The sequence below is a fragment of the Podarcis melisellensis genome (assembly GCF_964234715.1).
Source record: "Podarcis melisellensis genome assembly, chromosome: 3".
Taxonomy (NCBI): Eukaryota; Metazoa; Chordata; class Lepidosauria; order Squamata; family Lacertidae; genus Podarcis; species Podarcis melisellensis.
Window position 1 is genome coordinate 207,810 of NC_138530.1, and position 17,538 is coordinate 225,347.

Here is a 17,538-nt window from a genome sequence, read left to right on the forward strand (position 1 = left end):
TCTGGCAGGCAGTGGAGGCATTCCTGATCAGGAGGGCTGGGGAACTGGTTTCCGCCCCCCAGGGCTCCCCCCTCCATGGCTTGGTCCCCACTGGTGCCATGGCGTCCTTTTTGACCTCCTGGCAGGACCACTTTGCTTTCGGCCTGGCCAAGCGGGGGAAGGATTTGCCCTCGTCTGTCATGGCTGCTTCAGTTGGGATTCCTGCACTGCAGGGGGCTGGACTGGATGACCCGGGGGGGGGGGAACCCTCCCAATTCTGTACAGCTGTTTAAACTCATAGGATGTCTTGCAGACTCGACTCCACGGCAGGGAGCTTGCCGGAAAGGGAACACACTCGTGCAAACACCGACTAATGGCAGGCCTCGCCGGGGGGGGGGGCTGGGTTGCATTGCACACCAAAGACACTGCGGCAGGCAATGGGGTGGGCAGTAGCAGAGGGGCCCCCGTGCCTGCCTGGAATGTGACACGAAGAAGAACAGGATGCGCAGGGGCTCAGCCTCCTCTCCTCTCTGGCCGGGCAGCTGAGGTGGCCCTGGCGGTGGAGGTGGGCAGAGGAGACACACACACCCTGGGGTTCCCAGCGCCTCCCGGCTGAGGTTGGCAGTTGGAGGGCACCAAGGGGGCAGCGCTGGGCTCAGTCCTGTGGGTCCTGGCACTGGCGGCAGCTGGCCATGTCATCCAGGTAGCGCTCCACCTGGATGGTGCAGGAGACGAAGCCAAACTTGCTCTGCAGGGCGGCTGTGGCCTCTTGCAGCACCGCCTCTGTGTCGGCACCAGAGTCTGCAAGGGAAGAGACCCAGAAAGGGGTCAGCTGGGCAAAGGCGGCACCAGCCTCTGCCTGCCCTGCACACCCAAGGAGAGGCTTGGTGTTTGCAGGATCATCTAGCCCAGCATCCTGTTCTCACAGCGGCCAAATGCCTCTATGATCCTGGGAATCAAGATAGACTGCCTCTGCACATGGAGGCTCCATGAGAACGAAAGAAGAGCTTGCTGGATCAGGCCGGTGGCCCAACCTCCTGTTCTCACAGTGGCCAACCAGATGCCCATCAAGGGAAACTACAGAATATCATAGGGGGGGGGTGACCTGAAAACAGGCATTTCCCCCCAGAGATACAAATTGATTTTTGTCCTGGATAGATGTGTTTTGCTTTTGAGGCATTTTAAACTCAGGGTAGCGTCCCGAAATGTGGTCCCCCCCCCCATCGCCTGGGGCTTTGGCCCTCTCAGGGGCTGCTGGATTTCCTCAGGGGGTCCCAGGCACTCAGAGCCAGGGTGGGGTGGGGGTTGCTCACCAATTGCCAGGTGCACAGCCACCACGTGATGGCTGAGGGTCAAGGCCCAGAGGTGGAGGTTGTGAGCCCCCTTCACGCCCTTGATGGACAGCAGCACTTCCTTCACGGCTTTGAACTCCACACCCCGCGGAGACCCTGGAAGAGAGGGAGGCAGGGTGGTATCAGACTTGGCTGGGGTCCCTCCAAACCCCCAGCTCCCACCCTTGGAGGAGCAGATGGCGGTGCCGTCTCCCTGGAGCAGAGCAAGGGAGGGGCACCTCCTGCTGGAGATGGTTGCTCAGTAGTGTAGCGGGGTGTGGGGTCACAGGGGCAGTTGCCCCGGGCAAAAAATTGTTAGGGTGTGCAAAATTTCAACAAGCGGTATAGCCTTCAAACAGCCATGTGCTTCCACAAGTGGACTCTGATGAAAACGGCTTCTCCATGCGAACCAGAAAGTGAGCTCTCCAGGCAACGCAAGACCCTGGGCTCTGGCAACCCATGCTATGCCATGCGGACACTGGCAGACAAGGCAGGTGTAGGGGTGCAAATATCCAGAGTGTGGGGGTCAGGTGGGATTGCTATGAGGAATTATGAAATACGGAGCACGCCATTGTGTCTGCAATGAAAGCATTGCGTTGACTGGGTTTCATTCATTGACAATAATTTCTGATCGAATCCCACAAGCCTCTGCACCTCTGCCATTTGCTTTCTCTACGCCTCAGACTTCCCTTAGCCTTACATCTAAGATCCAAGATGTAACTGAACGACTGCAAGGAATCATAAAACCCACTGACAAATACCCCTTCCTCTTGGTTCATGTGGGAACCAATGACACTGCAAGCAATAGCCTCCAGAAGATCAAAAGAGACTACGAGACTCTGGGCAGGAAATTGAAGCAATTAAATGCACAAATTGTCATCTCATCTGTCCTCCCAGTTGAACAACGTGGCCCAGGGAGAGAGGGAAAAATAGTGGAAGTGAACAGCTGGCTTCGCAAATGGTGTAAACAGGAACGGTTTGGATTCTTAGATCACGGACTGCAGTTTCTTGAAGATGGACTTCTGGCAAGCGATGGGCTGCACCTCACAACGGTTGGGAGGAATGTTTTTGCCAAAAATCTCAGAAACCTCATCAGGAGGGCTTTATACTGACTAAGGTGGGGGAGGGAGACAGTGCTCCTGAAGGTAGGAGTCTATCAATTGATGAAGATGATCATCCAAATGTCATAGACCAAATGGAGCAAACAGCACGCAGACCTAGTGGTGGGAGGAAAAAATCCTTAAATAAGAGACACGGGGGAATGATTAATGGACTTCAATGTCTGTACACTAATGTGCAAAGCATGGGAAATAAACAAGATGAGCTTGAGCTCTTGGTACAGCAAACTAAATATGACATAATAGGCATCACTGAAACCTGGTGGGATAAGTCCCACGATTGGAATGTAATAATGGAGGGATACAATCAGAGAAACAGACCAGACAAGAAAGGAGGAGGAGTGGCGTTATATGTCAGGGATGTGTATACCTGTGAAGAGATCCAAGATTTAGAACCTCAAAGCCAAAGTGATAGCATTTGGGTCAAAAATAAGGGAGAGAAGAATAACAGTTACCTCATTGTGGGAGTTTATTATAGATCCCCAAACGGAGGGCATAGATGATGCCTTCCTGAAACAGATGGCCAAGCATGCAAAAGGAAGGGAGATAGTAGTAATGGGGGACTTCAATTACCCGGATATTTGTTGGATGTCAAACTCAGCCAAGAGCATAAGGTCAAACAGATTCCTCACTGGCCTTGCAGACAACTTCATTGTCCAGAAAGTGGGAGAAGCAACAAGGGGAACAGCCATTTTAGATCTGGTCCTAACCAATGTTAATGACCTGGTCAGTGGGGTAGAAGTGGAAGGATCATTAGGCACGAGTGATCATGCTCTTCTGAAGTTTACTATACAGCGGAAAGGAGCAGCCAAGCATACTAGGACTCAATTTCTTGACTTTAAGAAAGCTGACTTCATAAAACTTAGGGAAGTGCTGGGTGAGATCCCATGGGCAGTAATACTAAAAAGAAAGGGAGTTCATGATGGCTGGGAGTTTGTTAAGAGGGAGATAGTAAAAGCACAACTTCAGGCAATACCAATGAGACGGAAACATGGAAGGTGCCTAAAGAAGCCAGGGTGGCTATCTAAAGAACTTTTAACTGAGTTAAGATTAAAAAAGGATGTGTACAAAAAATGGAAAAGGGGGGAAACCACCAAAGAGGAATTCAAACAAATAGCCAGCACGTGTAGACAGAAAGGCAGAAAAGCTAAAGCACAGAATGAACTCAGGCTTGCTAGAGAGGTTAAAAGCAACAAAAAAGGCTTTTATGGGTATGTTCGTAGCAAAAGGAAGAACAAAGAAACCGTGGGGTCACTCAGAGGAGAAGATGGTGAAATGCAAACAGGGGACACAGAAAGGGCTGAATTCCTCAATGCCTTATTTGCCTCAGTCTTCTCCGATAAAGAAAACAATGCCCGACCTGAAGAATTTGGAGCAAATGATTCAGCAGAGGAAACACAGCCCAGAATAACTAAGGAGATAGTACAAGAATACTTGGCTAGTTTAGATGTATTCAAGTCTCCAGGGCCAGATGAACTGCATCCAAGAGTATTAAAAGAACTGGCAGATGTGATCTCAGAACCACTGGCAGTCATCTTTGAGAATTCCTGGAGAACAGGCGAAGTCCCGGCAGACTGGAGGAGGGCAAATGTTGTCCCTATTTTCAAAAAGGGGAAAAGAGAGGACCCAAATAATTACCGCCCAGTCAGTCTGACATCAATACCAGGGAAGATTCTGGAGCAGATCATTAAGCAAACAGTCTGTGAGCACCTAGAAAGGAATACTGTGAATCACCAATAGTCAGCATGGATTTCTGAAAAATAAGTCATGTCAGACTAACCTGATCTCGTTTTTTGACAGAATTACAAGCCTGGTAGATGAAGGGAACGCAGTGGATGTAGCCTACCTTGATTTCAGCAAGGCATTTGACAAGGTGCCCCATGATATTCTTGTAAAGAAGCTGGTAAAATGTGGACTTGACTATGCTACCACTCAGTGGATTTGTAACTGGCTGACTGACCGAACCCAAAGGGTGCTCATCAATGGTTCCTCTTCATCCTGGAGAAGAGTGACTAGTGGGGTGCCACAGGGTTCTGTCTTGGGCCCGGTCTTATTCAACATCTTTATCAACGACTTGGATGATGGACTCAAGGGCATCCTGATCAAATTTGCAGATGACACCAAACTGGGAGGGGTGGCTAACACCCCAGAGGACAGGATCACACTTCAAAACGACCTTGACAGATTAGAGAACTGGGCCAAAACAAACAAGATGAATTTTAACAGGGAGAAATGTAAAGTATTGCACTTGGGCAAAAAAAATGAGAGGCACAAATACAATATGGGTGACACCTGGCTTGAGAGCACTACATGTGAAAAGGATCTAGGAGTCTTGGTTGACCACAAACTTGACATGAGCCAACAGTGTGACGCGGCAGCTAAAAAAGCCAATGCAATTCTGGGCTGCATCAATAGGAGTATAGCATCTAGATCAAGGGAAGTAATAGTGCCACTGTATTCTGCTCTGGTCAGACCTCACCTGGAGTACTGTGTCCAGTTCTGGGCACCACAGTTCAAGAAGTACACTGACAAACTGGAACGTGTCCAGAGGAGGGCAACCCAAATGGTCAAAGGCCTGGAAACGATGCCTTATGAGGAACGGCTAAGGGAGCTGGGCATGTTTAGCCTGGAGAAGAGGAGGTTAAGGGGTGATATGATAGCCATGTTCAAATATATAAAAGGATGTCACATAGAGGAGGGAGAAAGGTTGTTTTCTGCTGCTCCAGAGAAGCGGACACGGAGCATTGGATCCAAACTACAAGAAAGAAGATTCCACCTAAACATTCGAAGAACTTCCTGACAGTAAGAGCTGTTTGACAGTGGAATTTGCTGCCAAGGAGTGTGGTGGAGTCTCCTTCTTTGGAGGTCTTTAAGCAGAGGCTTGACAACCATATGTCAGGAGTGCTCTGATGGTGTTTCCTGCTTGGCAGGGGGTTGGACTCCATGGCCCTTGTGGTCTCTTCCAACTCTAGGATTCTATGATTCTAGTTAACAAGGTGGCCTCATTTGACCCAAGAGGGTCTGGGTTGGAACTCACCTTCCATGAGCACCCGGAAGACGTCGCGGAGGATGGTCACAGTGGAGCCCACCACAAAGACCGAGAAGAGGAAAGTGCTGATGGGGTCTGCAATCTTGTACTGGGGCTGCAAAGCAGAGGAGAGGCAGGGATAGACACAGACAAGATCCCTGCACTGACACAGAGGACAGAGGACCCCTAGGACAGATTTAGGGGGCAGCCCCATTCCCCAGGCAGAAATCCTTGCATGGATGTGACACACTCCTCAGCGCTACTTTGGATCCAACCCAATTGTTGCTTTGGTATGTAAATTTTGTTAATTAATTAAGTCTAATAAGGGGAGGGGGAGTAGCCTTCCAAGATCTCTGGTGTCAGAGATGCAGCTGCCTCGCTCTCTGTGGTTCCAGCAGGGGGAACTGGACCCAGAGAATGGAAGCTGCAGGGAAGCCAGTTTGCCTGGACATTCTGGGGGAAGAGGACCTCTTGGGCTGCAGACAGGCCTCCTGGGGAGTTGACAGGGTGCACGTGAAGGGCTGGCTCCACCACCGTTTGCCAGGACCAGGAAATATTTAAATAAGAACCCCCATGGTGCTCTGATTCTTAATTGGTGCTGCTTTTTTAATTTGGCAATTTAAACTGATCTACTGCATCGTTTGTATTTGATGCACTGTCCCTCTTAATTGCAGTGGGTGCTGGTCAATGTAAAAAAAGGGAAATCTCTTTAGCTGTGACTCCTAGATGACTGTTGGGGGTCCCTTCCAACTGTACCATTCTATGGTTCCATGGAAACAGGCAGTGCTTCAGGGAGGGAGGTTCTGGGTTCCTATCCAGAGCAGGATGCCTGGTCCCCCTACCTTGAAGTAGATGACGGTTGCAGCCACGAAGACCCCGATGCTCTGGAGCAGGTCCCCCACCACGTGCACAAAGGCGGCTCGGACGCTGGTGTTGCTGTGGGTGTGCACCGCAGGCGCACCGCAGGGGCTCTCCCCAATCCGCTCGTAGCCCCCCGTGCTCACCCCGTGGCTGTGGGGGGAGCCCGACTGGTGCAGAAGGTAGGCCATGCTGGAGAGAGGGGTGGCAAGAGCTATGAGCCAGGGCTTTGGGGGTGGGGACACACCCTTCCCCTCCCAGGGCAAGGCAACCATTGGGGTACCACCCCAGACCCTCCAAGTGTTTTCCAGGGACATCCCAGATTTAGAGAAGCCGTCCTGGTTTCTGATTTGATCCTGGAATGTCTCACTTTTCCCTATTTCCATTGGAGAAATGCTGGGGGTTCTGGAGTTATCCGACCCCCAAGCCGTCTGAAGGCAATCCTGTATAAAGAAGGGTATTTTTAATCGTTAATGTTCTACAGTGGTACCTCTGGGTGTGAACGGTATCTGTTCTGGAGCCCCATGCGCATCCTGAAGCGAACACAACCCGCGTCCGCACGTGCACGGGTCGCGATTCACTGCTTCCGCACATGCGAGTGATGTCATTTTGAGCATCTGCACATGCGTGAGCGGCGAAACCCAGAAGTAATGCACTCTGTTACTCCTGGGTCGCCACGGAGCGCAACCCAAAAACGCTCAACCTGAAGCTACTTCAACCCGAGGTCTGACTGTAAGATGTGTGGCGTACAAATACTAAAATGATTATTATGGAATGGGACGTCCCTATTTTTATCAGAGAAATGTTGGAGGGTCTGCCACCCACCTCAGAAGCCTCTTGCCCACCACAGCTCTTGGGCCCTGCTTGTGGCCAGAATCCTGCCTTCTACAAAGATCTTAAGGGCTGCCATGTGGACGACGGAGCAAGCGTGTTTCCCCCTGCTCCGGAGGGGAGGACTCGAACCCATGGCTTCAAGTGACAAGGATGGAGATTCCGACTCAACATCAGGAAGAACTTTCTAATAGTAAGAGCTGTTCCACAGTGGATCAGTCTCCCTCAGGAGATGGGGGACTCTCCTTCCTTGGAGGTTTTGAAGCAGAGGTTGGAGGCCATCTGTCATGGATGCTTTAGCAGAGATTCCTGCATTGCAGGGGGTTGGACTAGATGACCCTGGGGTTCCTTCCAACTCTACCATTTTTGGGCAGCGGTTGGCTGGCTACCTGGCAGGGATTCCTTGGCTGTGATTCCTGCATGGTGTGGGCTTGGGCTAGAATTCAATGAACTGACCAGAGGCAGCCCCTGATAATGGGAGTGTGTTGTGCCTGAGAATCCGTCCTCCGCCTCCCTCAATGCCCCGCGCCAGGCCTCACATGATGTTCACGCCCACAGCGCAGGCCGAGGTGCCCAGCATGGCGGAGGCTTCGATCTCGTAGTCATTGCTGATGATGCGGGCTGAGGCCAGGTAGACCAGCACTCCCGTGACGATCCAGATGGAGAGGACCGAGGCCAAGGCGCCCAGCGTCTCTGGGGGGCAAGTTGGGGGGGAGAGAGGGAGATACCGGTCAGGGGCGCCTAGCCAAAGTAGCCCTGTGCCCTCCCTCCAAGTTGGGGAGCACCAAGGCCAGCTCTGGGCCTTTTCCCTGAGGCTGCCTGGAACCTGAACCCGGATCAGAAGGTTGGGAGATGTTCCTGAGTCTCTTGGACGTGCCTGCTTGTCCCCAAGGCCAGTTCGCAGAGGAGTCCTTTGCCCTGTCCTGAGAAGACTAGAAGGCTGGCCTTGGGCCAGGGAGACCTGCTGCTGCCAAATCTCCGCTCAGGTTCATGACTTAGCCCCCCTCCCATTCTCACCCTAGCCTACCTCACAAGGTTGGCGGGAAGCTGAAACACTCCTCCAAGGTCTGTCGAATAAAGAGCAGGGTGGGGGACGTTTGGCCCAACAAGTGGTCCTGAACTACAACTCCCATCAGCCCCAGCAAGCAGGGCTGGTAGCCAGAGGTGGGTGGGATTCGTAGTGTGAGAACGCCTGGAGGGTTCCCTGCAGCTGCAATAGGACAGGATTGACTCCTGCAGGGAGTTCTTTCGGCTCCCCCCAAATGAGCAGCAGGGAGGAAGAAGATGGGGGGGGCAGGAGGGGAAATGGACCCCCCCCAAGCAGGATCAGAGGCGCAGAAAGGCTATGGGGCAGCCAAGTCAAGCCCTGGCAACAAGGAAGGCCCCTGGGAGAGTCTGGGGGTCTTTCACTTTGTGGGGAATAATAAATAATAATAAATGTTATTTATATCCCGCCCTCCCCAGCCGAAGTCAGGCTCAGGGTGGCTAACAACAATAAAAGAATACAACAGTCAAAAGCCATCAAAAAAGCCTTTTGATCTCTTTCAAGTGCTGAAGAGGCCATTTGAATCCATTTCTTCTTCTCTTTCATCCTCCTTCAGTCTTCCCCCCACCCATTTGCCTTCTGCCTTTTTCAGGGAACAATTTGTGAGCCTCTCTGGCTCCTTGGCTGCCTGGCTCTATTCTGCCACCACTTCAGAGGGAAGCAAGAAGGGAAGGAGGGAGGCAGTCACCCCTCCCCCCACCAGCAGCCTTTGTACTGTAATGGGAGAAGCATCTCGCTGCTGCTGCTGCTGCTGCCGCTGCTGCTGCTGCTGCTGCCACACCCCAAATGGGGCACCCAGAGGCCAGTCGGCTTGGCAGGCCCTTCAAAGGCTTCCTTTCCGCTCTGCCTGATGAAGGCTTTCCTGCTTTTTGGGGGACGCAGTGCAGTTGCTGAGAGCCACCAGCTGGCCTCTTGGCGAAGGGGCAATGGGTGAAGCGGGTGAGGCAGAAGCAGCAGCAGTGACCCCCGGCTGCCCCTTGGGAGAGCCCCCTCATGGCCTTGCAGGACTGATGAGGTAGGGACCCCGTGAGAGGATCTGAAGGTACCTGAGCGGTGCCAGCCGAAGCTCATGATCTTGGTGGCCGGGCGCGTGGAGACCCAGAGGGAGAAGAGGCTGACGCCCATGCTGCCCATGTCTGTCAGCAGGTGGGCTGCGTCTGTCATGATGGCCAGGCTGTGAGCCAAGTACCCACCTGAAAGGCAAGCAGAGCTGTGTTGTGGAGGGAGGGGTGAAGGACTGGGGGGGGGGAGGCCCTGGCTCTAACCAGGATACCCTCTCAGCCCCTCTCAGGCAGACTTCCTGGGTCTTTGTAAGGAGGAGCTGAGTCTAGTGCTGCTGCCCTGATTTATCTCCTCTGCCCTTTGAGGGGTTTTTTGCTGTGTCAATCGCTTTGCTGTCAACTGATTCCTGTTCATTATCTTAATGAACACCTTGAAAGAGACCTCGGAAAGTCAGCAAAGAACTGCAAAACAGATAAAATAAATGTGAATCAAATGAAAATTGAAACATCCTCTCTCAGCCACAAAGTGTAGGAATGGATTCAGGCACTAGGAGAGGGTAGTTAGTTATTTTTCTTCTTTGCTCACATGAGTGAGATCAGCAGAGTACCACCCTTTGCAGCTTTAAACATGAAAGCTAAGGCATGTTTGATTTAACCTTCTAGAAACAATAATCCAGGATGCTTTAAGACAGGCTGGATTTTCCTGGTCTTACCCCCTGCAAAACAACAAGCACACCAACATTGTTTTGTGAAGAAGTAAAAGTAGTATTTACTTACATAATCTAAGTCTTGAGGCAGCCATTACAGTAGCAAAATGAAGGCAGGTTTATAACTACTATCTAAGTTACAAAAGTATAAAAGTAAATTCAAAAATGGTGCGTGGGTGGTCAGCTTGAAGAAAGAGAGGGCTTCCCAGGCAGGAAAGAAGTAGGCCAAGACAGACAAAGGAAGTGATCTCACAGAGCTCTCGCTAGCAAATTTTAGGGGGAAAGCTCTGTGAGCCTCAGCCCCTTCACGTGCCCGTCTGGCAAAACATGACTTGTTGGCTTGACTGCAATAATATCCCAGAGGAGGCTCCCTGGGTGTCAGGTGACCCCATCCACCTGGAAGGAGAAAAGCAGGTGGCCACCTGCACTCCCACCCAACAGGCGTGTCGTCCTTGTTCCTTGAAGAAGGAAGAGAACCCCCAGGGCATCCCAGAGAGCTTTTCTGCGGCTCTGAATCTCTCCCGGGTCAATGGAGGTGCCTCCACTGGCTTGGTGGTCCATGAACCTCCCTCTCAGAACCACTCCCCAGCCCCACTGACCTATGACCTCTCCAATCATGAAGAGGAAGCAGACCCCGCAGGCGATGCTGAGCTTCCTCTGAGCCTGGAGCTTCAGCTGGCTCTGGCTGGGGGAGCAGGGCCCCAGGTGGCAGTGGGGGGCCAGGCGGCGCTCCATCTCCAGGCCCCCGGGCACTTCCGCATGCCCGTTCTCCAGGGGGAGGCTGGGGAAGGCATCCTGGGTGCCTGCAAACAGACTGAGAGAAGGCCGGAACATGAGGGAGGGGCAGCCCCTCAGTCCTGCTCAACCCCCACAGAATACACACGCAGAGAATTAGCCGCCTCCTTCCTCATGCCACCCACAGCTGCCTTGTAGAGTCACCCCCCCCATTTAACATATTTCATTTTTATGTAAAGCATACAACCCAATAAAATATGAAACAAACGGGAACAAACACCCGACACGAACCAGAACAAATCACAGACTGGGTGTCTACCCACAAACTAAAGCGAAGGAGTTAGAAGTAATTTTGCAGATTCAGGATAAAAATGAATAGCAGTGTAGTTTTAGCTGGGGAAAGAGGAGGCTGAGATATCTGAAGATGGAGCAAGCTGGTTTTCTCCTGCTCTGGAAGGGACAACCCATATCAAGGGATTCCAGTTTCAAGAGAGCCATTTCCAACAGTAGGAAGGAATTTCTAATAGTCAGAGCTGTTTGACCAGGGCTTGGAAGGCGGTGGACTCTCCCTTCTTGGCTGCCAGTCAGGGAGTCTTTTGCTGCGATTCTTGCATTGCAACTGATTGGACTAGATGACCTGTCAAACTATACAATTCTATTCCTATAATATCCTATGATAAAGCTCTGGTTTTCCCAGTAGTGATGTATGGAAGTGAGAGCTGGACCATCAAGAAGGCTGATCACCGAAGAATGGATGCTTTTGAATTCTGGTGCTGGAGGAGACTCTTCAGAGTCCCATGAACTGCAAGAAGATCCAAACTCTCCATTCTGAAGGAAATCAGCCCTGAGTGCTCACTGGAAGGACAAATCCTGAAGCTGAGGCTCCAAGACTTTGGCCACCTCATGAGAAGAGAAGACTCCCTGGAAAAGACCCTGATGTTGGGGAAGATGGAGGACACAAGGAGAAGGGGATGACAGAGGATGAGATGGTAGGACAGTGTTCTCGAAGCTACCTGCATGAATTTGACTAAACTGCAGGAGGCAGTGGAAGACAGGAGGGCGTGGCGTGCTCTGGTCCAGGGGGTCACGAAGAGTCGGACCCAACTAAAAGACTAAACAACAACAACAATGATATCAGAAAGTGGAGGACTCTCCTTCCTTGAAGGGGCATCTGCCTGAGACTCTCTAGCTGTAATTCCTGCATTGCAATGCAGAGTCACTAGGAAAGGGGTGTAAAAGAGACACTCAAATGCCAGTGCTGGTCTCCTGACTTTCCTAAGGGAGCAAATGCCTCTTGATCTGTCAAGGTCTCTGTTGTAATCCACCCAGGGGATCCTGGGCAGGGGGCGCATTCCAGGCTGCACCGGGAAGCCACACAGGTCAATACCAAGCCCTGAATGAAGGGCGCTTTCTTGCAGAAGAATGCTCCTCTTGTGGGTTTGGGCTCCCCTGCCCTGCCCCTCACACCCCTTTGGAGCAAGGCGAGGTCTTTTGTCAGTGCCTGGCCTGATCAGATAGATGCGTGTCAAGTGCTCCCAAGAGCCTCGCTGGGGAGGGAATTAATAGCCAAGCTGGCTCCGTGACTGTGGCTCGTCTCCTGGGGCTGCGGGGAGATTTAATCATCTTCCGCCTGGCAGGAACTGGAGAACTGTGATGCCCCTGGACAGGTTTGGCCACGGTGGCTGCCTTGCTGCCAGAAGGACCCATTTGGGGAGGCAGCTGGGCCCAGGAGCCGGGCTGGCAGGAAGGAGGCAGCCCAGAAAGCCAGAGGGCAGAATCCTGGAATGGGAGAGAATCGGCTGGGCCATATCCTTATGAAAACCTGCTTTTCTTCAAATAAGGAGACTAAAAAGAGGAAGGTCAGAAATGCTGATCTGTTAGCAACAGGTCTCAGTGTAGAGAAGCCATGGCTGGCGGAGAATCTCCCCCTTTTCTGGATGGCATAGAAACCTGCACTTGAGTCGTCCTTTGAAATACCTCAAGGGCCCCCCAGTGGGGTTCAGGCCGGGGGCGTTCAGTTCAGTGGGTGCGCGCACGCCAGACACAAACGTGACTGGTACAGCGTCCATTTCTCCCACTGCACCTGATGACTTTCTGTCTGCTGCATCAAGGGAGTTCCCTTTGCTCGTCCCTGTTTCCCAGGAACAGTCCTAGATTTACACAAGCTGTCCCGGTTTCTGATTTGATTCTGTAATGTCTTACTTTTCCTTACGACATCCCTATTTCCATCACAGAAATGTGGAGGATATGGAGTTCTGCTGCCCCAAAGCCAAGGAGAGAAGGAACTATAAAGTTTTCTTTTAAAATGTTTAATGCTTTATTATGTTTTTACATATGTTGGAATCCACCCAGAATGGCTGGGGCAACCCAGTCAGATGGGCAGGGTATTATTATTATTATTATTAATAATAGGTGTCCCTATTTTCATCGGATAAATGTTATGGGTATGGAATGGCTGCCGTGAAAAACTCAGGAAGAATTATCCTTATCCTCCATTCTTGTCCGTCCCGCCCCCGCCTCCCCCCCGTTTGCAGGCCTTTCTCTCCTCTATTATCTCACGCCTGGGAGCCTCCCAAGCGGCTCCCCCCCCCCCCCTGCAGAGCAGTATCACGTGGTCCCCTCCGCCCCCTCCCACCCACGGACGGCTGCTGCTGCTCTTCTCTCCATCACTTGCCCCCGCAAAATCCTTTCTGCTTCTCCCGCCTCCCCCCGCAAAGACTGGCTCCCGCAGGCGGTGGAGAGAGAGAAAGGAGCCGTCGAGGGGCGCTGTGCCTCGTCTGAGCAGGGCCCCGATCCAGGGAGCGTAGCTCATGCAGTCCAGACATTGGAGGGGGGCTTTTCCTTCTCGTCTATACGCACAAGCTGGAGCAAGAGACCCCCGTCAAGAACATGCGTGTCCGTGTTTCGAGTTTGTGTGAACGCGCGTGTTTTCCTTTCTGCGGCTCAGAGGCCCCCTTGCTGAATTCAGACCGACTCGACGGCGACCCTGGGCTGAGACAGGAGCTCCAGAGCCGGGGCTGGAGCCATTGGCGGGGCCGCCCCGCTGCTCTCCCGGGGCAACCCCCAGGACATCGCAGCCGGTCTGGGAGGGAGGAAGCCTCGCCGCGCCCGGTGGCGGGGGTGGGGTTCTCTCCCTCGGCCGGGAGGCGCAAGAAGTCCGTGGCGAAACCCTCGAGGCTGTGGGAGGAACAGGAAGGGAGAACGGGCGGGGATCCCGTCGAGGCCTGGAGAGGAAACAGCGATGGGGAGCGAGAGAGCGGTGCCCCCCATCCCACTCGAAGTTGGGGTTGCCCCAGCCAGGAAAAGCGAAGGAGGCGCAGGCGACGAAAGGAAGCCTAGGGCACGGAAGCGCGCCCTCCGAAGGCCAGAAATTGGGGGGGGGGCATAAAAAGAGCCTGGATCAGACCAACGGCCCATGAACCCCAGTACCCTCTTCTCACAGTGCCCCCCAGGTAAGAAGGGGAGGATGGGAAACCCGCAAGTATCACCCGGGCCCAAAAGCAGCGCTCTCGCGTCCTGGTGAAGCAGCAGCGGGTGTTCAGAAGCATCGTCGCCTCCAAGTCCAACCCGCAACTTCTCCTCGCTCCAGACCCTGGACAATTGGGGCTGCCCCTCTTCTGGGCCTTTTCCAACTCTGCAATATCCTTTTCGAGGGGAGGCAGCCAGAGCAGGACCCCAGTCTTCCCACTTGCCTTTTTCAGCACCTGGGGCTGACAGCTCCACTGAGCTCTCCGAGGACCCCCAAATGTGTGTGTGAGCGTGAAACCATCATCATTTACTGTATTTGTCTTGACGTACATCATTTAACACTTGTTTCCACTGAAATGCATTTGGCATTTTAACGCCCACTCGCTTTGTTGGGAGAAATCCTGTTAGAGCTCTTCACAATCTCTTTTGGTTTTCAGGATCCGGAGAAATTTGGTATCCTCAGCGAAGGGAACATGCCCAGGTCCCAAGAGGATCCGGGACGACTCCACTTTCCCCATCCCTCCATTGTTCCTCCTCTCTGCTTCCTGCTTCTGAATCCTGATCTACACGAGAAATATCCTCTTACTCCCTGACTGCTGAGCTTACTCAGGAGTCATGGGCGAGGTCTAGTGTTGAGATCCCACGTGCGCTTTGTCAACTGGATCACCTCTATCAGCTTCTTGTCACTTTCAACCAATAGCTTGGTGAGATCCGGCGGAAGCCCTGCTGCTTGTTCTTCTGTTTGTGTGGTTATTTCATCTTTAAGAACAGAATCCATCCCCTGCGCGCTCCAAGCATTGGCCCCAGCCGCCCACAAAAGAGAGAAAGGCTCGGGATACCCAGAGAGATCAGGGAGGGAGAGGAGAGAAGGTGGAAAGGTTTTACTTGCCTCCGTCCTGTTCAGCTATGTCACCCCACCCCACCCCCTCCTCTTACTCAGTTTCCCTGTTGGAGGATACTTCACACTTTCCCCTGGATTTACTCACACTGAGGAAATGAGTTTAGGGACACAAGAACTCTCGATTGATGGTGGGAAATACTAACTTGACAGGAAAAACTCTCATTTTAACTAAGGAGTAGCAATGAGCCCGGCTCCCACTTGCATCTCAGAGGCTGAGAGGTCCACCCTAGAGGTCTCCTCCCAGGATGGAGAAGGAGAACACGAGGCCGGAGACCTGAGGAGTATCGGTCTAGCTCCTGATGGGAGGTCAGCACAAGTTAAAGGGCAGTCTTGGAAGCAGGGCAGGTCCCCTCTCGAACTGTTCTTCCCCATGCAGACCCACGGCAGCCCCCAGTGCAAGGTGAGTCCTGCGCCCCAGCCCTTCCCCAGGCAGCCAACCTCGCAGAGCAGAATGTCAGCATTCCCACACAAAATAGCAGCTCCGAGCGTGTTGGCTGAAACCGTGACAGGCAGGCATTCGTCAGGGGTTGCTCCCCCGTTGCCGCAACGCTTCCAGGGCTCCAGACAGGCTGGGCTGGATTCCAGGGCCGGCGGCCCCCCCCGCCCCCAGGCAGCATCTCAGCCTCCAGGCACCTGTCCTTGCCGTTGACCTCAGTGACCTTCAAGGCGCCTTTCCTTGGCCAGGCTGCTCTGGAGGACGGGGGGGGGAGCTGGGTTAGGGGCTGTCTGCACAGGGATGGGGAGCCTGTCCTCCATGTGTGCGCCCCCCAGCCCCTCAAATGCAAGTCCCGGAAAACGAGGCAGCCACGCTCCCCCAGCGCAGATTTCGCCAGCCCACCGCTCAGCTGTCCCTCCCTGGCACCCGGCAGAGCCTTCTGGAGGCAGATGGGGCACAGAAAACAAGCTGGCACGTGCCAAGGAGGCAGGCTCGACGGCACAGGAAGCGCCTCGTGGGTTGGCAGCGAGGGCCAGGCATCCCCCACCCCCCTCGGGGGCTCTTTCCAGCCCCAGCTGTCCTGCTCCCCCCAAGATGCAACGCCATCACTAGCGGCTGACCGCCGGCCCGTCCATGAGGCGCCCTCTCGGACAGGCGAAAGGCCGACGGGCCTCCTCACCGAGGCTTGGAGAATCTGTTTCTCCCCCTGGGGCAGTGAGGTTTGGCTGACAGGTTGCCCCCCGAGCGGGCCCTGGAGCTGCGAGGTTTCCAGCATGCTGCGCAGGCAAGGCGACCCCGACGTGGGTCTTGGGGGGGGGGCAGAGAGGGGTTCTCCGGCTGCTAACTCTATTGAGAGACTCCCTGCCTTTGGTGCAGCAGCCCAGACGTGACGAGTGAGGGAGGGGTGTCAATGCAGACGCCGCAAGGAAAGGCTCCTGTGGGCTCTCCGGGAGCAAGGAGCCCCCACCTCCGGCGAGAGGGACCCCCACCTCTCCCCCCCCCAGTAACAACTGAAACGCTCGACACCGGCAGCAGAGCTAAGGCATAAGCGAAAGATGCCCCGCAAGGAACTGGGAAGGAGACGCCCCCACCTCCACGATTCCCGCTCCCCCCGCCACTTTTGCGCCTCCCCCTCCCGCCGCTCACGTCCCACTGCCGTGGAATTCCCCATGAGCCGTCGGGGGGGGGGCAGGAATCCAAGGATGCCCTGGAAGGAGGAGATGGAGGAGCGGCACAAGGGGACCCCCTCTAGCCGACCCCCTCGCAACGAACACACGAAGTTCCCCAGAAAATGCGGGGATTCCCGAGCGGGGGAGGTGTGCTGGGGGGAGGCAAGGCGGGGAACCTGCCGGGTGGGGGCCCGGGGACCGGGCAGGGAGGGGGAAGAGGCGGCGGGCGTCCCTGGCTGTCTGGGGAGTGCGGGCGACCAAACGCCACTTCGCTGGGCAGGAGCGTGTAAGATTAAAAACCTCAGGCCGCTTGTGCGGAAAAAGGCAGCCGGGGGCCATCTCAGAGGGGTCTTCAATTGGGTCAGGGGAGCGCCTGGTGGAGTCTCCGGAGGATCCCGGTGGAGGAGAGGAAGGGGCTTCTGCGCGTGGGGACCCCCTTACCTCTTGAGGCGGACGCTGCTGGAGCTGCTGCTACTGCGGCTGCCCACCAGGCGAGCGCTCTCCGAGGGGTCCCTGCCCTCACCCGAGGGGGGCTCCATCGCGTCCAGAAAAGGGGAAACCCCCTGGCTGCCGCGCTCTGGGCCTCGGCCTCAGGCAGAGGCGCGCCGGGCACTCTCCATGTGCTCTCAGGAGACTCCGCGTCCTGTTGCTGCAGCCGCCGCTGCCGGCGCCGTCGAGAGGTCCAGGCAGAGGCAACCCCCGGTGGGCGGGCGGGCGGGCGGAGGAAGGCCCCGCCCCTAGCCACAGGCCCCGCCCCCTGCGGGCCGCGGAAGATGCGCCTTCAGACGCCCCTGCCTTGCCTCTTCACTGCCGCGCCGTCGTGGCGCCCGGGAAGGAGGCAGGCGCAGCGCCGAGCGCAGGAGATGCTGCTCCCTGCTGCTTCGCCTGGACCCCCGGAGGTGGGAAGGCGCCTTGGCGGTCCTCTGGCTCG

The 17,538-nt window shown here is 54.5% G+C and overlaps 1 protein-coding gene across 1 annotated transcript; it reads right to left on the bottom strand.

Annotated features, from left to right (window-relative positions):
* Positions 1-572: 572 nt before the first annotated feature.
* On the bottom strand, positions 573-17,329 carry SLC30A3 (solute carrier family 30 member 3). Its single transcript, XM_081904257.1, has 8 exons — positions 17,049-17,329; positions 10,498-10,712; positions 9,237-9,383; positions 7,685-7,838; positions 6,299-6,506; positions 5,466-5,571; positions 1,293-1,427; positions 573-780 (listed from the first exon to the last, which is right to left on the bottom strand). Exons 1-8 carry the CDS (start codon positions 17,144-17,146, stop codon positions 635-637), a joined length of 1,209 nt encoding a protein of 402 aa, XP_081760383.1. The 5' UTR covers positions 17,147-17,329; the 3' UTR covers positions 573-634.
* Positions 17,330-17,538: the final 209 nt, after the last annotated feature.